This window comes from Cotesia glomerata, linkage group LG9 (genome assembly GCF_020080835.1).
Source record: "Cotesia glomerata isolate CgM1 linkage group LG9, MPM_Cglom_v2.3, whole genome shotgun sequence".
Taxonomy (NCBI): domain Eukaryota; kingdom Metazoa; phylum Arthropoda; class Insecta; order Hymenoptera; family Braconidae; genus Cotesia; species Cotesia glomerata.
The window spans coordinates 18,167,664-18,180,592 of record NC_058166.1 but is presented as its reverse complement, the minus strand read 5'-3'; the positions used below and the strand labels follow the sequence as shown (position 1 = coordinate 18,180,592).

At 24.9% G+C, this 12,929-nt stretch overlaps 2 protein-coding genes across 3 annotated transcripts; one reads left to right on the top strand and one right to left on the bottom strand.

The window, feature by feature from the left end:
• Positions 1-351: 351 nt before the first annotated feature.
• LOC123271815 (E3 ubiquitin-protein transferase MAEA) lies at positions 352-5,862 on the top strand. The gene is made up of 5 exons (XM_044738249.1): positions 352-468; positions 1,488-1,999; positions 2,085-2,496; positions 3,868-4,490; positions 5,575-5,862. Exons 2-5 carry the CDS (start codon positions 1,961-1,963, stop codon positions 5,674-5,676), a joined length of 1,176 nt encoding a protein of 391 aa, XP_044594184.1. The 5' UTR covers positions 352-468; positions 1,488-1,960; the 3' UTR covers positions 5,677-5,862.
• Positions 5,863-8,379: 2,517 nt separating this feature from the next.
• Positions 8,380-12,618, bottom strand: LOC123271812 (equilibrative nucleoside transporter 1). 2 transcript variants are annotated; one of them, XM_044738244.1, is made up of 10 exons: positions 12,339-12,618; positions 12,135-12,271; positions 10,628-10,824; positions 10,421-10,560; positions 10,186-10,331; positions 10,020-10,105; positions 9,452-9,598; positions 9,082-9,387; positions 8,786-8,988; positions 8,384-8,713 (listed from the first exon to the last, which is right to left on the bottom strand). In XM_044738244.1, exons 2-10 carry the CDS (start codon positions 12,226-12,228, stop codon positions 8,584-8,586), a joined length of 1,449 nt encoding a protein of 482 aa, XP_044594179.1. In that variant the 5' UTR covers positions 12,229-12,271; positions 12,339-12,618; the 3' UTR covers positions 8,384-8,583. The 2 variants fall into 2 exon arrangements, with proteins under 2 accessions (XP_044594180.1, XP_044594179.1); XM_044738245.1 differs by lacking the exons at positions 12,135-12,271; positions 12,339-12,618 and adding an exon at positions 11,866-12,029 and having other exon boundaries at positions 8,380-8,713.
• Positions 12,619-12,929: the final 311 nt, after the last annotated feature.

Sequence of the window (12,929 nt, the reverse complement as noted above, 5' to 3'; positions counted from 1 at the left end):
ACTTAACTTCACTCGCACGCTTTAGGGAATATTGTCTGTCGATTGTCGATGATAATAATGGAGGCCATTTGTCGATAGACGATTATCGTTTGTTGCGAGATTTTTCTACGAGTATCGATACTGGCTGATCATACTGAAGTTAGCTGACAGCTGTCAATTTTTTTTATTTTTATTACAAATTAATTACAAGAAAAAAATTTAGACTAATGATTTTTTTTTATTTTCACATGTGGAATTTTTTTTTATATTAAATTTAAAAAAATTTTTCTCAGTTAACTTCAGTGTCTACTTCCTGATAGAAGTGCCTCGATTGATCGATATCACTCTACGAGATATTTGTGTTCTTTATTGTTGAAAATGTTTGACAGAGTACCAACTTGGGTGTTTAGAAGTACATAATAACAGAATTAACTTGTCGACGATTGTTTACTGTCATCATTTACTATCAAAGTCAATCAGCTGATTAATGTGTGTTTATTTATTTTTTTTATTTTAAACAAAAAAATTTGACAGGTTGAGTTTTTTATTTTATTTTTTATGTTAAATAAATCAAAAGATATTTAATAAATAAATTTTTATTAAAAAAAAAATAATAAAGTTAACCGACATTTTTTATTTTTTGATTTTGTTTCATTTATTAAATTAGAACTAAAAAAAACTTCTTTTTAATTACATTGACAGTTTTTCAAATTTTTCACAAATGAAATTTAAAAAAAAATTTTTTTGTAATGATTTTTTCAATAAAAAAAATTTTTAAATGTCGGCTAACTTTATTGTCGTAAAAAAAAATTATAAATTATAGATGCAATTTTTTGAATTAATTTATTTGTTAAATAAAATAAAAAATTAATGAAAATAAACTTAGCCGACATTTCAAAATCTTTAGAAATTTTTTATTGAAAAAATTTCAATTAAACAATTGAAAAAAAAATTTTTACATGTAAAAAACTTGAAAAACTATAAGTGCAATTTTTTACAAATATCTTTTTAGTTGTAATTTAATTAATAAAAAAAATTAAAAAATTTTTAGACGTCTGCTAACTTTAGTGTCATAAAAATTATCAAGTTTCAGCTGATTTTAGTTCCATTAATTTTACAATTATTAATTTAAAAATTGTCAAATGTCTTTTAGAAAATTTTATTATGAAAATTAATTTAGCAGATATTTAATAATTTAAAAAATTTTATAACAAATAAATTATGGCAAAAAAAAATTGACATGTAGAAATTTAAAGATTTTAAAAATGAAATTTTTTTAAAAGTAATTTTTGAAAACAAATTTGTTTGTTTGTAAAAAAAAAATTAAAAACTGGTCAAGACTGCTAATTTTAATGTCGTAATGTTATTATAAAAATAAAGACAATTATTTTTAGTATACATTTTAAGAAAAATTGTACATAATTTTAAAACTGATGACAAAAATTTTATATAAAAAATATTTTAAAGAAAAATAAAATTTTTGATGTCAAATTTATTGTTATTTTCAGTGTACTTATATTAGGAAGAGTACCAACATTAAAAAAAAAATATATCAACTTTCTAAGATAATTCACCACCACCATTTATAAACCAGCTGATGAACGATGTACTGTATATTGGTACTGTACTAACTATTGGGATTGGGATGGATAATTCATCACAAAACAGTTGCTTGCTAGCTCTTACAATCACCACTAAAATTTTTAAGACGCAGTATACATATGATACGTGTGTGTCATTGATGTGTGTGTAGAGTTTTGAGCTTGGAGCTTCAAGGCCTATTAATTATTTTCTTTATCTGTTTTCCCACTGACTAATTCTGTTCCAATAACTCCAATTATAAACACCGTGTAAATTTTAGCAACTCACCGCAATCAACTTGCGATGATTGAATAGTAAAATGGTGATTTAGGATTTTAGTTAGCTACGAGATATTTTTTTTCAAGGTTTATTTTTTTCTGTTGTCATCAAAACTCGAAAAATGTCGGACATAAAAAGTATGGAGCACCCTACTTTGAAGGTAAAAAATTTAAGCTTTAAATTTAATAATTAAAGTCAATGATTTTTTATTTACAATTTTACTTTAATAAAATAATAATGTGCAGGTGCCGTACGAGCTGCTGAACAAAAAGTTCCGATCTACGCAAAAAGTGCTGGATCGTGAGGTATCACATGTGCAGATAGCTGCTAATGAATTGGAGAAAGGAATTAATAATAATAATGGGCATGCAACAACGGGAGAAATAAGTCGTTTATTAGGTGGTGTTGTTGCGAAACTACAAGTATTGAAGAGAAAGGCTGAAGAATCTATTTCTGAAGAGCTCCAAGCTGGTATGGTTTGCAAGAGACGTTTGGATCATTTGAAGGAGCATGGCAGCTCTTCCCCGAGTGTTGTCAATCAGTGGCGGAGACAAAGGCTTGATAGAATGCTCGTTGAATATTTTTTAAGAAAAGGATATTATAAAACTGCTATGAAGCTTGCTGATACTACTGAGCTTCGAGAGTTGACAAATATTGGTGATTGTTTACCTTTTTATTTTTATAGGAGTCTTCAAACTTAATTTGCATGATGATTATTGACAACTTTTAATGTTTTTTTTTTTTTTATTTTTATAACAAATCAATTAAAATAAAAAAAATTTAATGATACTGACATTGATGAATTTCATAAATTTTTTGACAAATAAATTATGGCAAGAATTTTTTTTTTTAATTCCATTTTTAGAAGCTATAAAAAAATGTAAATGAAATTTTTTAAAATACATAGTTGAGAAATGACTTTGTATCTTGAGAACTATTGACATTTTTTAAGATATAAGCTCATCTCGATGGTACACTCATTGAGACCTTTTATTTGAGTATCCACATCAATTTTTCATATATACATATATATATATATAATATATATAAATATACAATATATATGAAAAATTGATGTGGGTACTCAAATGAAAGGTCTTGATGAGTGTAACATAGAGATGAGCTTATATCTTTAAAAATGTCGACAGATAAGAAATGACCCTGTATTTTGTCAACTATTGACATTTTTAAAGATATAAGCTCATCCCGATGTTACACTCATCGAGACCTTTCATTTGAGTACCCACATCAATTTTTCATATATTTTCTATATATTATATATATATATATATATATATATATATATATATATATATATATATATATATATATATATGTATGTATGAAAAATATATCAAAAATACATGTGAGTACTCAAATGAAAGGTCTTGATAAGTGTAACATCGGGATGAGTTTATACCTTAAAAAATGTCAATAATCAAGAAATGACATTGTATCTTGTCAACAAATGATATTTTTTAAATTATAAGCTGATCCCGATGTTACACTCACCAAGAGCTTTCATTTGAGTACCCACATGCATTTTTGATATATTTTTCATATATACATATATATAATATATATAAAATATATGAAAAATTTATGCGGGTACTCAAATGAAAGGTCTCGATGAGTGTAACATCGGGATGAGCTTATATCTTTAAAAAAGTCAATATTTATGAAAGTACAGTGCAATTTAACAAAAGTCATTAATTAATAAAGCAAAATTTTCATTTTTTTTAGTTCACAAATATAGTATTATTGCGCATAAATTTTTTACAGTATTAAAATATAATATTATCACAGACAATAAATTAAATTAAAGAATAAAAAATAAATTCTAAACATTATGAAATAAATATCAGTACTCATTGTTGACTCACTGATAGATTTATCATAAAAATATTCATAAGAGAATATTAAAAATAAAGCGACATAACTCTTTCTGGCTTAATACTATCAAGTAATAGATAAAATAAATATATATATTAATGTAGAAGTATATATTAGTTATTTTATTTATTGTAGATGTATTTATGGTGTCCCGAGAAGTGGAGATATCTCTGGCAAATCATGAAACAGCCAGATGCTTAGGATGGTGCCATGATAACAGATCAAAGTTGAGAAAATTGGGTAGCACAATGGAGTTCAATTTACGAGTTCAAGAATTTATTGAATTAGTAAGAGCCGACCGCAGATTAGATGCTGTCAAGCACGCTCGTAAGTGCTTTGCCAACTACGACGAGTATCAGCTCCAAGAGATCCAGAGTTGTATGGGCCAGCTGGCCTTCCCTGCGAACCCTTATCTCAGTCCCTACAAAGATTTACTAGACGAAAAACGATGGGACCGGCTGATCGAACAATTTCGACACGAAAATTACAGATTGTTCCAGCTGGCGAGTCAAAGTGTCTTTACAGTCGCTCTCCAAGCTGGCTTGTCCGCGTTGAAGACTCTTCAGTGCTATGGTGCTAACAAGGAATGTAAAAATCCTAGCTGTCCTGTTTGCAACGAAAATCTCAATGAACTAGCTTCACCTTTACCTTTTGCTCATTGCTCCCAGTCTAGACTTGTATGCAGTATTAGCGGCGAGCCACTTAATGAATATAATCAACCCATGATGATGCCCAATGGATATGTTTATGGTGAAAAGGTACTTATTTATCATGATAATTTATTTATTACAATTAGGGCCTAAATATTTGCTGCTATTTTAAATAAATCAAATTTTGCTTTATTAAATAATGACTCGTTAAATTGCACTGTATTTTCTTAAATATTGACATTTTTTAAGATATAAGCTGATCCCGATGTTACACTCATCAAGAGCTTTCATTTGAGTACCCACATGCATTTTTGATATATTTTTCATATATACATATATGTCATATATATAAATATATGAAATATATAAAAAATTGATGTGGGTACTCAAATGAAAGGTCTCGATGAGTGTAACATCGGGATGAGCTTATATCTTTGAAAATGTCATTAGTTCACGAGATACAAGGTAATTTCTTAATTATTGACATTTTTAAAGATATAAGCTCATCCCGATGTTACACTCATCGAGACCTTTCATTTAAGTACCCACATGGAAATTTTCATATATTTTATATATATGGTATTTGTGGAATATATAAATATACAAAATATATGAAAAATTGATGTGGGTACTCAAATGAAAGGTCTTGATAAGTGTAACATCAGAATGAGCTTATATCTTTAAAAATGTCAATAATTAAGAAATTACATTGCATTTTGTCAAGTTATTATATTTTTAAAGATATAAGCTGATCATGATGTTACACTCATCAAGAGCTTTCATTTGAGTACCCACATGCATTTTTTATATATTTTTCATATATACATATATATATATATATAATATATATAAATATATAAAATATATGAAAAATTGATGTGGGTACTCAAATGAAAGGTCTCGATGAGTGTAACATCGGGATGAGCTTATATCTTTAAAAATGTCAATATTTCACAAGATAAAATGTCATTTCTTAATTATGTATCTAGAGATATAGCATTTTCGAATGCAGCCTAAATACTCATCATCAGAAATTGACTATTAGTGAGAATGATATGAATCCTTGAAATATTTTTTTTTTACTAAATTTTTCATAAAAATCTAAAAAATGTTCAAAAGTCTATTAAATTAAGTATCATAAATAATAATAATTGTAACATTTTATTTTAATTAATAATAATTATTATTACAGGCGCTTGAAAAAATGGCACAAGAAAATAACGGAGCAGTAACTTGCCCAAAAACCAAAGAAGTATTTCCATTTAAAAAAATCGAAAAAATTTATGTTATGTAATATAAAGTTCCTAAATTAAAATACACATCGCTGTATTATGTAACAACTTCTTTGAACATTAATATTATTATTATAATTATAATTAATAATTAATAATTAATAGTTAAAAACTATTATTAATATTACTTGAATCTTAACTAATATGTAAGATGTAAAATAATACAATATATTTTTTAATCAAGTTTACTTCTTTTAGTTTTTACGTGACATTGTTTAAAGATAATAAAAATATAAACAAAATTAATTGATTTATTAAACACAATTTGTAAATTTTAACAGCTTTATTATATTTATAAATAATTGTGACCAAGTGGGCTCTACTTTCGGTTTGCTAATCATACTTTTTATTATTTATTATTATTTAATAATTTAGCATCTAATAATAATTATAATAACGCATGAGAGTTATTTAAATGAGAATATTCACAAATATTTATAAAAATATCCTATGTATGTATAAAGGGTCAACAATATTTTAAAAATTTGTGAATTCGACGAATTTTTATAATTATTGTCGGCATTGCTTGTTACAAGGATTGTCCATTAATAATAAATTTGGACTTATACTGTGATTTTAATTATTAACAAGTATGTTAATTAAATTTAAATTGAATATTCAATTGTTAGATATGTAATATAATTATTATTACTATTAATATTAATTATCAGAGCTGAGAAAAAGGTAAAATATTTCAACGTTTTAATTTAAATAGTGGAAGTACAATTTTTTGTAGAAGACGATATCGATTTAATTATTATTAATCTCAAGACAACTAATTAGATTAATATATTAGTTAACAGATACTTTGTCACGTAAATATATTAAATAATTATTAAAATTTGCACAATAATATAGATACAATTATTTTAAATAATAAATGCATGTAATCTAATAAATATTTATAAAGAAGAAATATCCAATTTTATTTTTCGGCAAAAAAAATCAGTCATTAAAATTTTTTTTTAATTATCATTTAGCAAATAATTGCATCTATGACGGATTTCCGTCTGAGAAAATTGTTTGTACATTGTCAATAAATTTATTTTGAAAAATTCACTCCTAATTAAATCACTTACAAATATTTTAAAGTGGTAAAAAAATGAGTGATTTTGATTACTAAATTCTTAAAGTTAAAATTTTTTTTTCATAGAAAAAATACATCTCTAATATTCAATTAGCAATTAAACAATAATTATTATTATTATAATATTACTGTGTAACATTGAATATTAGCATTTAGCACTGAGACATTTAATTAAAATAAAACTGATAAGCGATCGTAGGTAAAAAAATCTAATAAATACAAAAGGAGCCTTTTTTTCTCGTAAATGTACACATAAAAAATTGATTAGATTAAAGTATACATATTCAGATATATAATTATTAAAAAGCATGTGCTTGGATTAAAAGCGGCTTTAGATTTATATTAATATAAAACAACTTAGTATTTACTCAAGGCTTATTGGTCCGAGTTAATGAGTTGGAACGGTGGGATGAATTATTCACCGTACGTCAAGTAAGTACAAAAAAAAAATTGTTTTAATAATTGTTATGCCATTTTAATGTAAACTTTTTTTTTATTTAAAAGGCTTTATGGTCGAGATTATTTCTGAAAATTAACCATTTAATTTTTTAAGCTACACCTACTGAGCTTTCACGGCTACTCAATTTTAAAACACAGTAGCTGCAAAATTTTTATACATTTTTTTTCAGTATTGCTGCATTTATTATAACTTTTAGATCTTAATTTCAAGTAATTTTTTGTTAAAATATTTATCTTCAAGTTTTTTTTTTATTCATAAATCAAATTTTTTATCAATTTAGCGCGCAAACTTTTTTTTAATAAGAAAAATTTTTTAATTTTTAGTTACTGAGTTTTGAAATTAGGCAGCTGTTCAATGTAATAATTTTGTTAAATATTTATAAGTGGGGTCAACCATTTTAATTTTTATTTTTTTGAACGAAATTTCTTTGATTTTTTGATATATTTTTTTTTGGTTATCGGAAAAAATAGACCTAGAAAAAATTTTAAAGTTATGAAAATATCATATTATTTTATTAAAATTAATATAAAATAAAAATTATAATAATAATAATAATTGTATCACACCTACAATTTTTCTGAAAAACACGCACCCCCAGAATGATTACTCCATTTTTTGTTACATATAATTTTTATTTATAATAATTTTAATGAAATAATATGAATTTTTCATAACTTTAAAATTTTTTACGGGTCTATTTTTTTCGGGATCCATTTTTTTTAAATATATAAAAAAATAAACAATTATTAAAAAAAAAATTTTTTAATTATTTGCAAAATTGTGATATTAAACTTTTTTTTTTAATTATTCGTTTTTTTATTTACTTTTCAAAAAAAAAAGTATTTCAAAAAAAGATAAAATAGAAATTTTATCAAAAAACATGAGCCAAAATTTTTTTCAACTTTTGAAGGCAAAAAAAGCTTTATTTTTTTCTTTAACGACATTTTTAATCATAAATGCACCTTAAAAATAAGCAGAATAAAAAAAAAAATTTTAATGTTAATTTTTCACCTAGTTATGGCTCAAAATAGGATTGACCTCACTTGTAAATAATTACCATAATTTTTTTTTTAAACGGCTAATGTTAATTACAATCATTAATTAATCCTATGCTTTAAAAAAAAAAAAAAAAAAAAATAAAAAAAAAAAATAGCAGCTCTATGATTGAAAAGAAATATATTAAAATCTAATTATAAAGATGAATAAAAAAATGTTAAAATTAATTACGTAATTCTTAAAAAATAATCTAAATAATTAAACCGTGTATTATTATTAGATTACTCATTTAAATTCTTACTTCAGTCATCCGTCAACGAATTTAGTGAGTATTAATTTAAACACAAGGGTGAACAAAACCCTTAATCATTCCCATACGCGCATAGAAACGATGTAAGGCATAACTATGGCGGTAAGAACGCCAGTGAAGATTCCAGTGATGAGAAACGCTGCTCCAAACATCCCCGCAGTGGATGCATATCGAGAATCAACCGTTCTATAAATAAATATGTCGTTAAGTATTTCCTGTCGCTGTAGTTTTAATAAAATAAATAAGTTGTATACTTACGAGGGACAGTACATCATACCAAGCGAGGAGAGATACCCGCTGCTTACTCCCATCACTACAGCTATTACGAAATAAATCCAGTCGTTTGTTATCAACACTGGCATTGTCCGGGTAAATGCCACGGGTTGGTAATTACACAGTAAAAATAGTGGGATAAACAGCACTCTTAGTACCACTGGTATTACTAGCCACTCTTTCTTTGGCTGAAAAGTGTATCAAGTACATTTATTTTATCTTAATGGTTTATGTCTATTGATAGTAAATTCATAAAATTTATTTAAATGTCAACAACTTACCCATTGAACATGTGAAGCAAGCAAACTACCGATCATAGCTGTTACATTGAAAGTTACAAAGCACATTACGCTCATATAGTATTTTTCAGATACTATGAAATTTTCATCTGACGCTTTGATATTAGACTGGACTGCTGGAAATAGACTCAAGGTAACGAAGAACACGAAGAATATATTAAATAGTTGGGGAGAAGCTTGTTTGAATATTGTCCAGTAAGGTGTTCTTCCATGAATTTTTGATTTTGTTTCCAATTCTTTTTTTTGCTTGTCTTTTTGGAATATCATTTCGTGATACCGATAGAATCTCTAGAATAATTTAATTTTTAGTTTAAATAAAATTATTAGATAATAATATAATAATTATACTTACATTTATTGGGAGTGCAAAATATGTATCAAAACATGCTAATAGCACAAAAAGTGCTGTTAGAAAATAATAAATTGCTGCGGTTCGCAAACTGGGGGCCATTTTTAAAGCTAGCAAATCTATTACGGCTGTAAAGGTTCCACTGATGTTCTAAAAAATAAATTTTTGTTAAATAATTACAATTTAATTAGCTGACATCTAAAAATTTGTTTTTATTGTAAAAATTATTTTAAAAAATGTATGAAGAAAAAATAAGTATTTTTTTACTTGTAATTTAATTAATGAAAAAAATAAAAAATTGTTGAACGTCGGATAATTTTAGATGAAAATTAAATTAGCCGACATCTGAAAATTTTAATAATTTTTTTTAATGAAAAAATTATTTTAAAAAAATTAAAAGAAAAAATTTTGCTTGTAGAAATTTTGAAAAATTATGTGTAATTTTTTAAAATATTTTTTTACTTGTGATTTAATTAATGAAAAAAATAAAAATATTGTTGAACGTCGGCTAATTTTGGTATCATTTTTAAATACTATTATTTTAGAATAATTTAGAGGAAATAAAACTTACAGCTCCTAATACAACAGCACCAGTATACTTTCCAGGTAATTTAGCTGCCATACCGTACACAGAGTTTTGATAAATTCCATTGAAAGCTATAAATTAAAAATTAAATTTTAAATTTTAAGTATTGATATAATAAATAATAATAATAATAATAATAATAATAACTTACTATTTAAAACAACGACAGAGAACATTGTAATCCAGAAAAATACACCTGGCCAAGTAGAAGTATCCAACATAGCCAAAACAACTGTTTCGACGAATACCAATACTTGTACAAGAATTCCCCAGACAATTCTCGTAGTCAAATCTCCACTAAAAATATCAATATTAATTAATATAAATTTTAATTTTAATTTCGTTCTGCGATTGCAGAACAGATTAGTGTTTTTTTTAATAATTACCCAAGAGGCATAAAAAGATTAATCCAATTGAAGATAACATTGGGAACTTGTGCAGAGAAGCTAACACTATTGACATATTTGCTAGCATAAGTTGTGTTGATAACCGTGTAGTTGCTTGAAAACTTGTAGTTTTCAAAATACTGAAATTACAAATTCAGCATTTATTATTAAAAGATAACAATGTTATCTAGTAAATGATTCACTTACATTCCTGGCAGTGATGAACATATTCCAAGGCATAAGGGTACCAATACCATGAAGTACCATGATAATAAATACTACGTTCAATTTATCCTTTGGAGGATTCAATTCCAGGTCAACTTGGTCCATTGTAACGCTTCTGAAATTTAATTCGTCGTCTGGTTTGTCTGTGCTTTCCCAGCCAGGAGATAATCTAACTGGTTCTGTATAATAAAAATAAAAATTTTAAAAATATTATATATTATGTATATATTTAAAAATAAAAAATAAGAAATCAAGCAGTCACTTGACAATTTTTTTATTTTATTTAAAAAATTATTGAAAAAATAATTATTTCCTAAAAAATTATTTAAAAAATTAAAAATTTTTAATTTTTTAAAAATTTCTGCATGTCAATTTTTTTTCTCATTTTTTTTTGTCATAATTTTGACAATTTGACACACTTTTGACAATTTTTTAATTTCATTTACTAAAAAAATTTTTTCTAAAAAAATTATTTAAAAAAAATTGCATTCTTAATTTTTTTTAAATTTCTACGCCAATTTTTTTATCTCATTTTTTTTGTCATAATTTTGACAATTTTTTAATTTCATTTAACAAAAAATTTTTTTCTAAAAAATTATTTTTAAAAAATTGCATTTTTAATTTTTTAAAAATTTCTACATGTCAATTTTTTTTTCTCATTTTTTTTTTGTCATAATTTTGAAAATTTTTTAATTTCATTTTACTAAAAAATTATTTTTAAAAAATTGCATTTTTAATTTTTTAAAAATTTCTGCATGTCAATTTTTTTTTTATTAATTTTTTTGTCATAATTTTTTAAAAGAATTCTTAAAATGATCAAATATTAGCTAAATTAATTTTAATATATATTCAGCAGCTTTAATTTTTTTTCATAATTAAAAAAGATTAATTCAAATTGAATTAAGTTATAAAAGGATTATAATGTGGTTGGATGAGTTCAATTTACAGATTTAATGCTGACAATCAGAAATTAGAGCTAAGCCGGCTCACATAATTGACCTTACAGTCTACTATCAAAGGTTAAAATTTATTTATTTATTTAAAATAAATAAAAAAATTTTTCTGTAAAAAATTAATCTGTAATAGTTGAGTTAAATATTTTTACCGGCATATCTAAAGAGTAGTAAAAACTAAATTTACTCACTTAAAATATAATTATCGTAAATAATAAAAAAAAAAAAATACAAATGAGCTAGTGATAAGATAACACGTGGCCATACCTTTAGTAAATTAAAACCAAGGGGTGTAAAATAATTATTTTTCTGAAGATTAAAACTACGAAGAAGCCAACTTGGCACTGGATCAAAAAAAGTAACAAACTAAAAGACTTGTTTTAAGAGTAAAAAGAATTCAAGCATTGAATGTTGTTTGAAAAGAGTATAGATGCATTCTTGAGGCCACGAGGTTTTACCGTGGCTAAAAGAGAGCCAAAAAAACCTCTAAGAAATAAAATAAAAAAATAAATATTCATAAAAAAATCAAATTTTACCTCTGACGACTATTTTTCTTGTGGTCAGCTCATTGATGAGACTTTGGTCTTCAATTCCAGCTCTAAAATCCCTCTGTTTATATGTACCAGCCATTTTAACTTGTTCTGTTACTACTTCTAAGTTATTTAACGCAATGCTGTTAATTAAATAATTAAAAATTAGCTTTGTAAATAAATTTTAAAAATCTAGCGGGAATATCTTACTCATGAGAAGAACAGGCCAAGTTTATTTATCCTCAAAAAATGATTGAATAATCCACGTGTTATAAATAGTTGCCTAAGTGTCCAACTTGAGTATCAATTAAAAATAATTATTTAAAATAAAACTTGTAAAATTACTCTTTTATTTTTAGAGTTTAAATGGTTGTTACAGCGGAAAACATTATTGTGATACTGAAAAATATTTTAGCTCCATTGAACAGACATCTGAGAGCAGTTCTCACCCCACCATTATTTTTAGGTTAGCGATAACAGCATGCGGTGGCCAATGAAATTATTAAAACGAACTTTGTCGAGTTATTACGATTATAATCGACATTACTTACTTATTTATTATTATTATTATTATTATTATTATTATTATTATTATTATTATTATTATTACTTTACAGCCTGTGCGCATTGTTGAACGTTTCGGCGTAGGTGGCATGCATGTGTGTAAATATATGTGTAAATTTAATCATAACAATAAAATTAGCCGACATTTTTAATATTTTTATTTTGCTTAATTTATTAAATTATTACTACAATAATGTTTTCAAAAAATTGCACTTATAGTTTTTGAAGTTTTTAGCA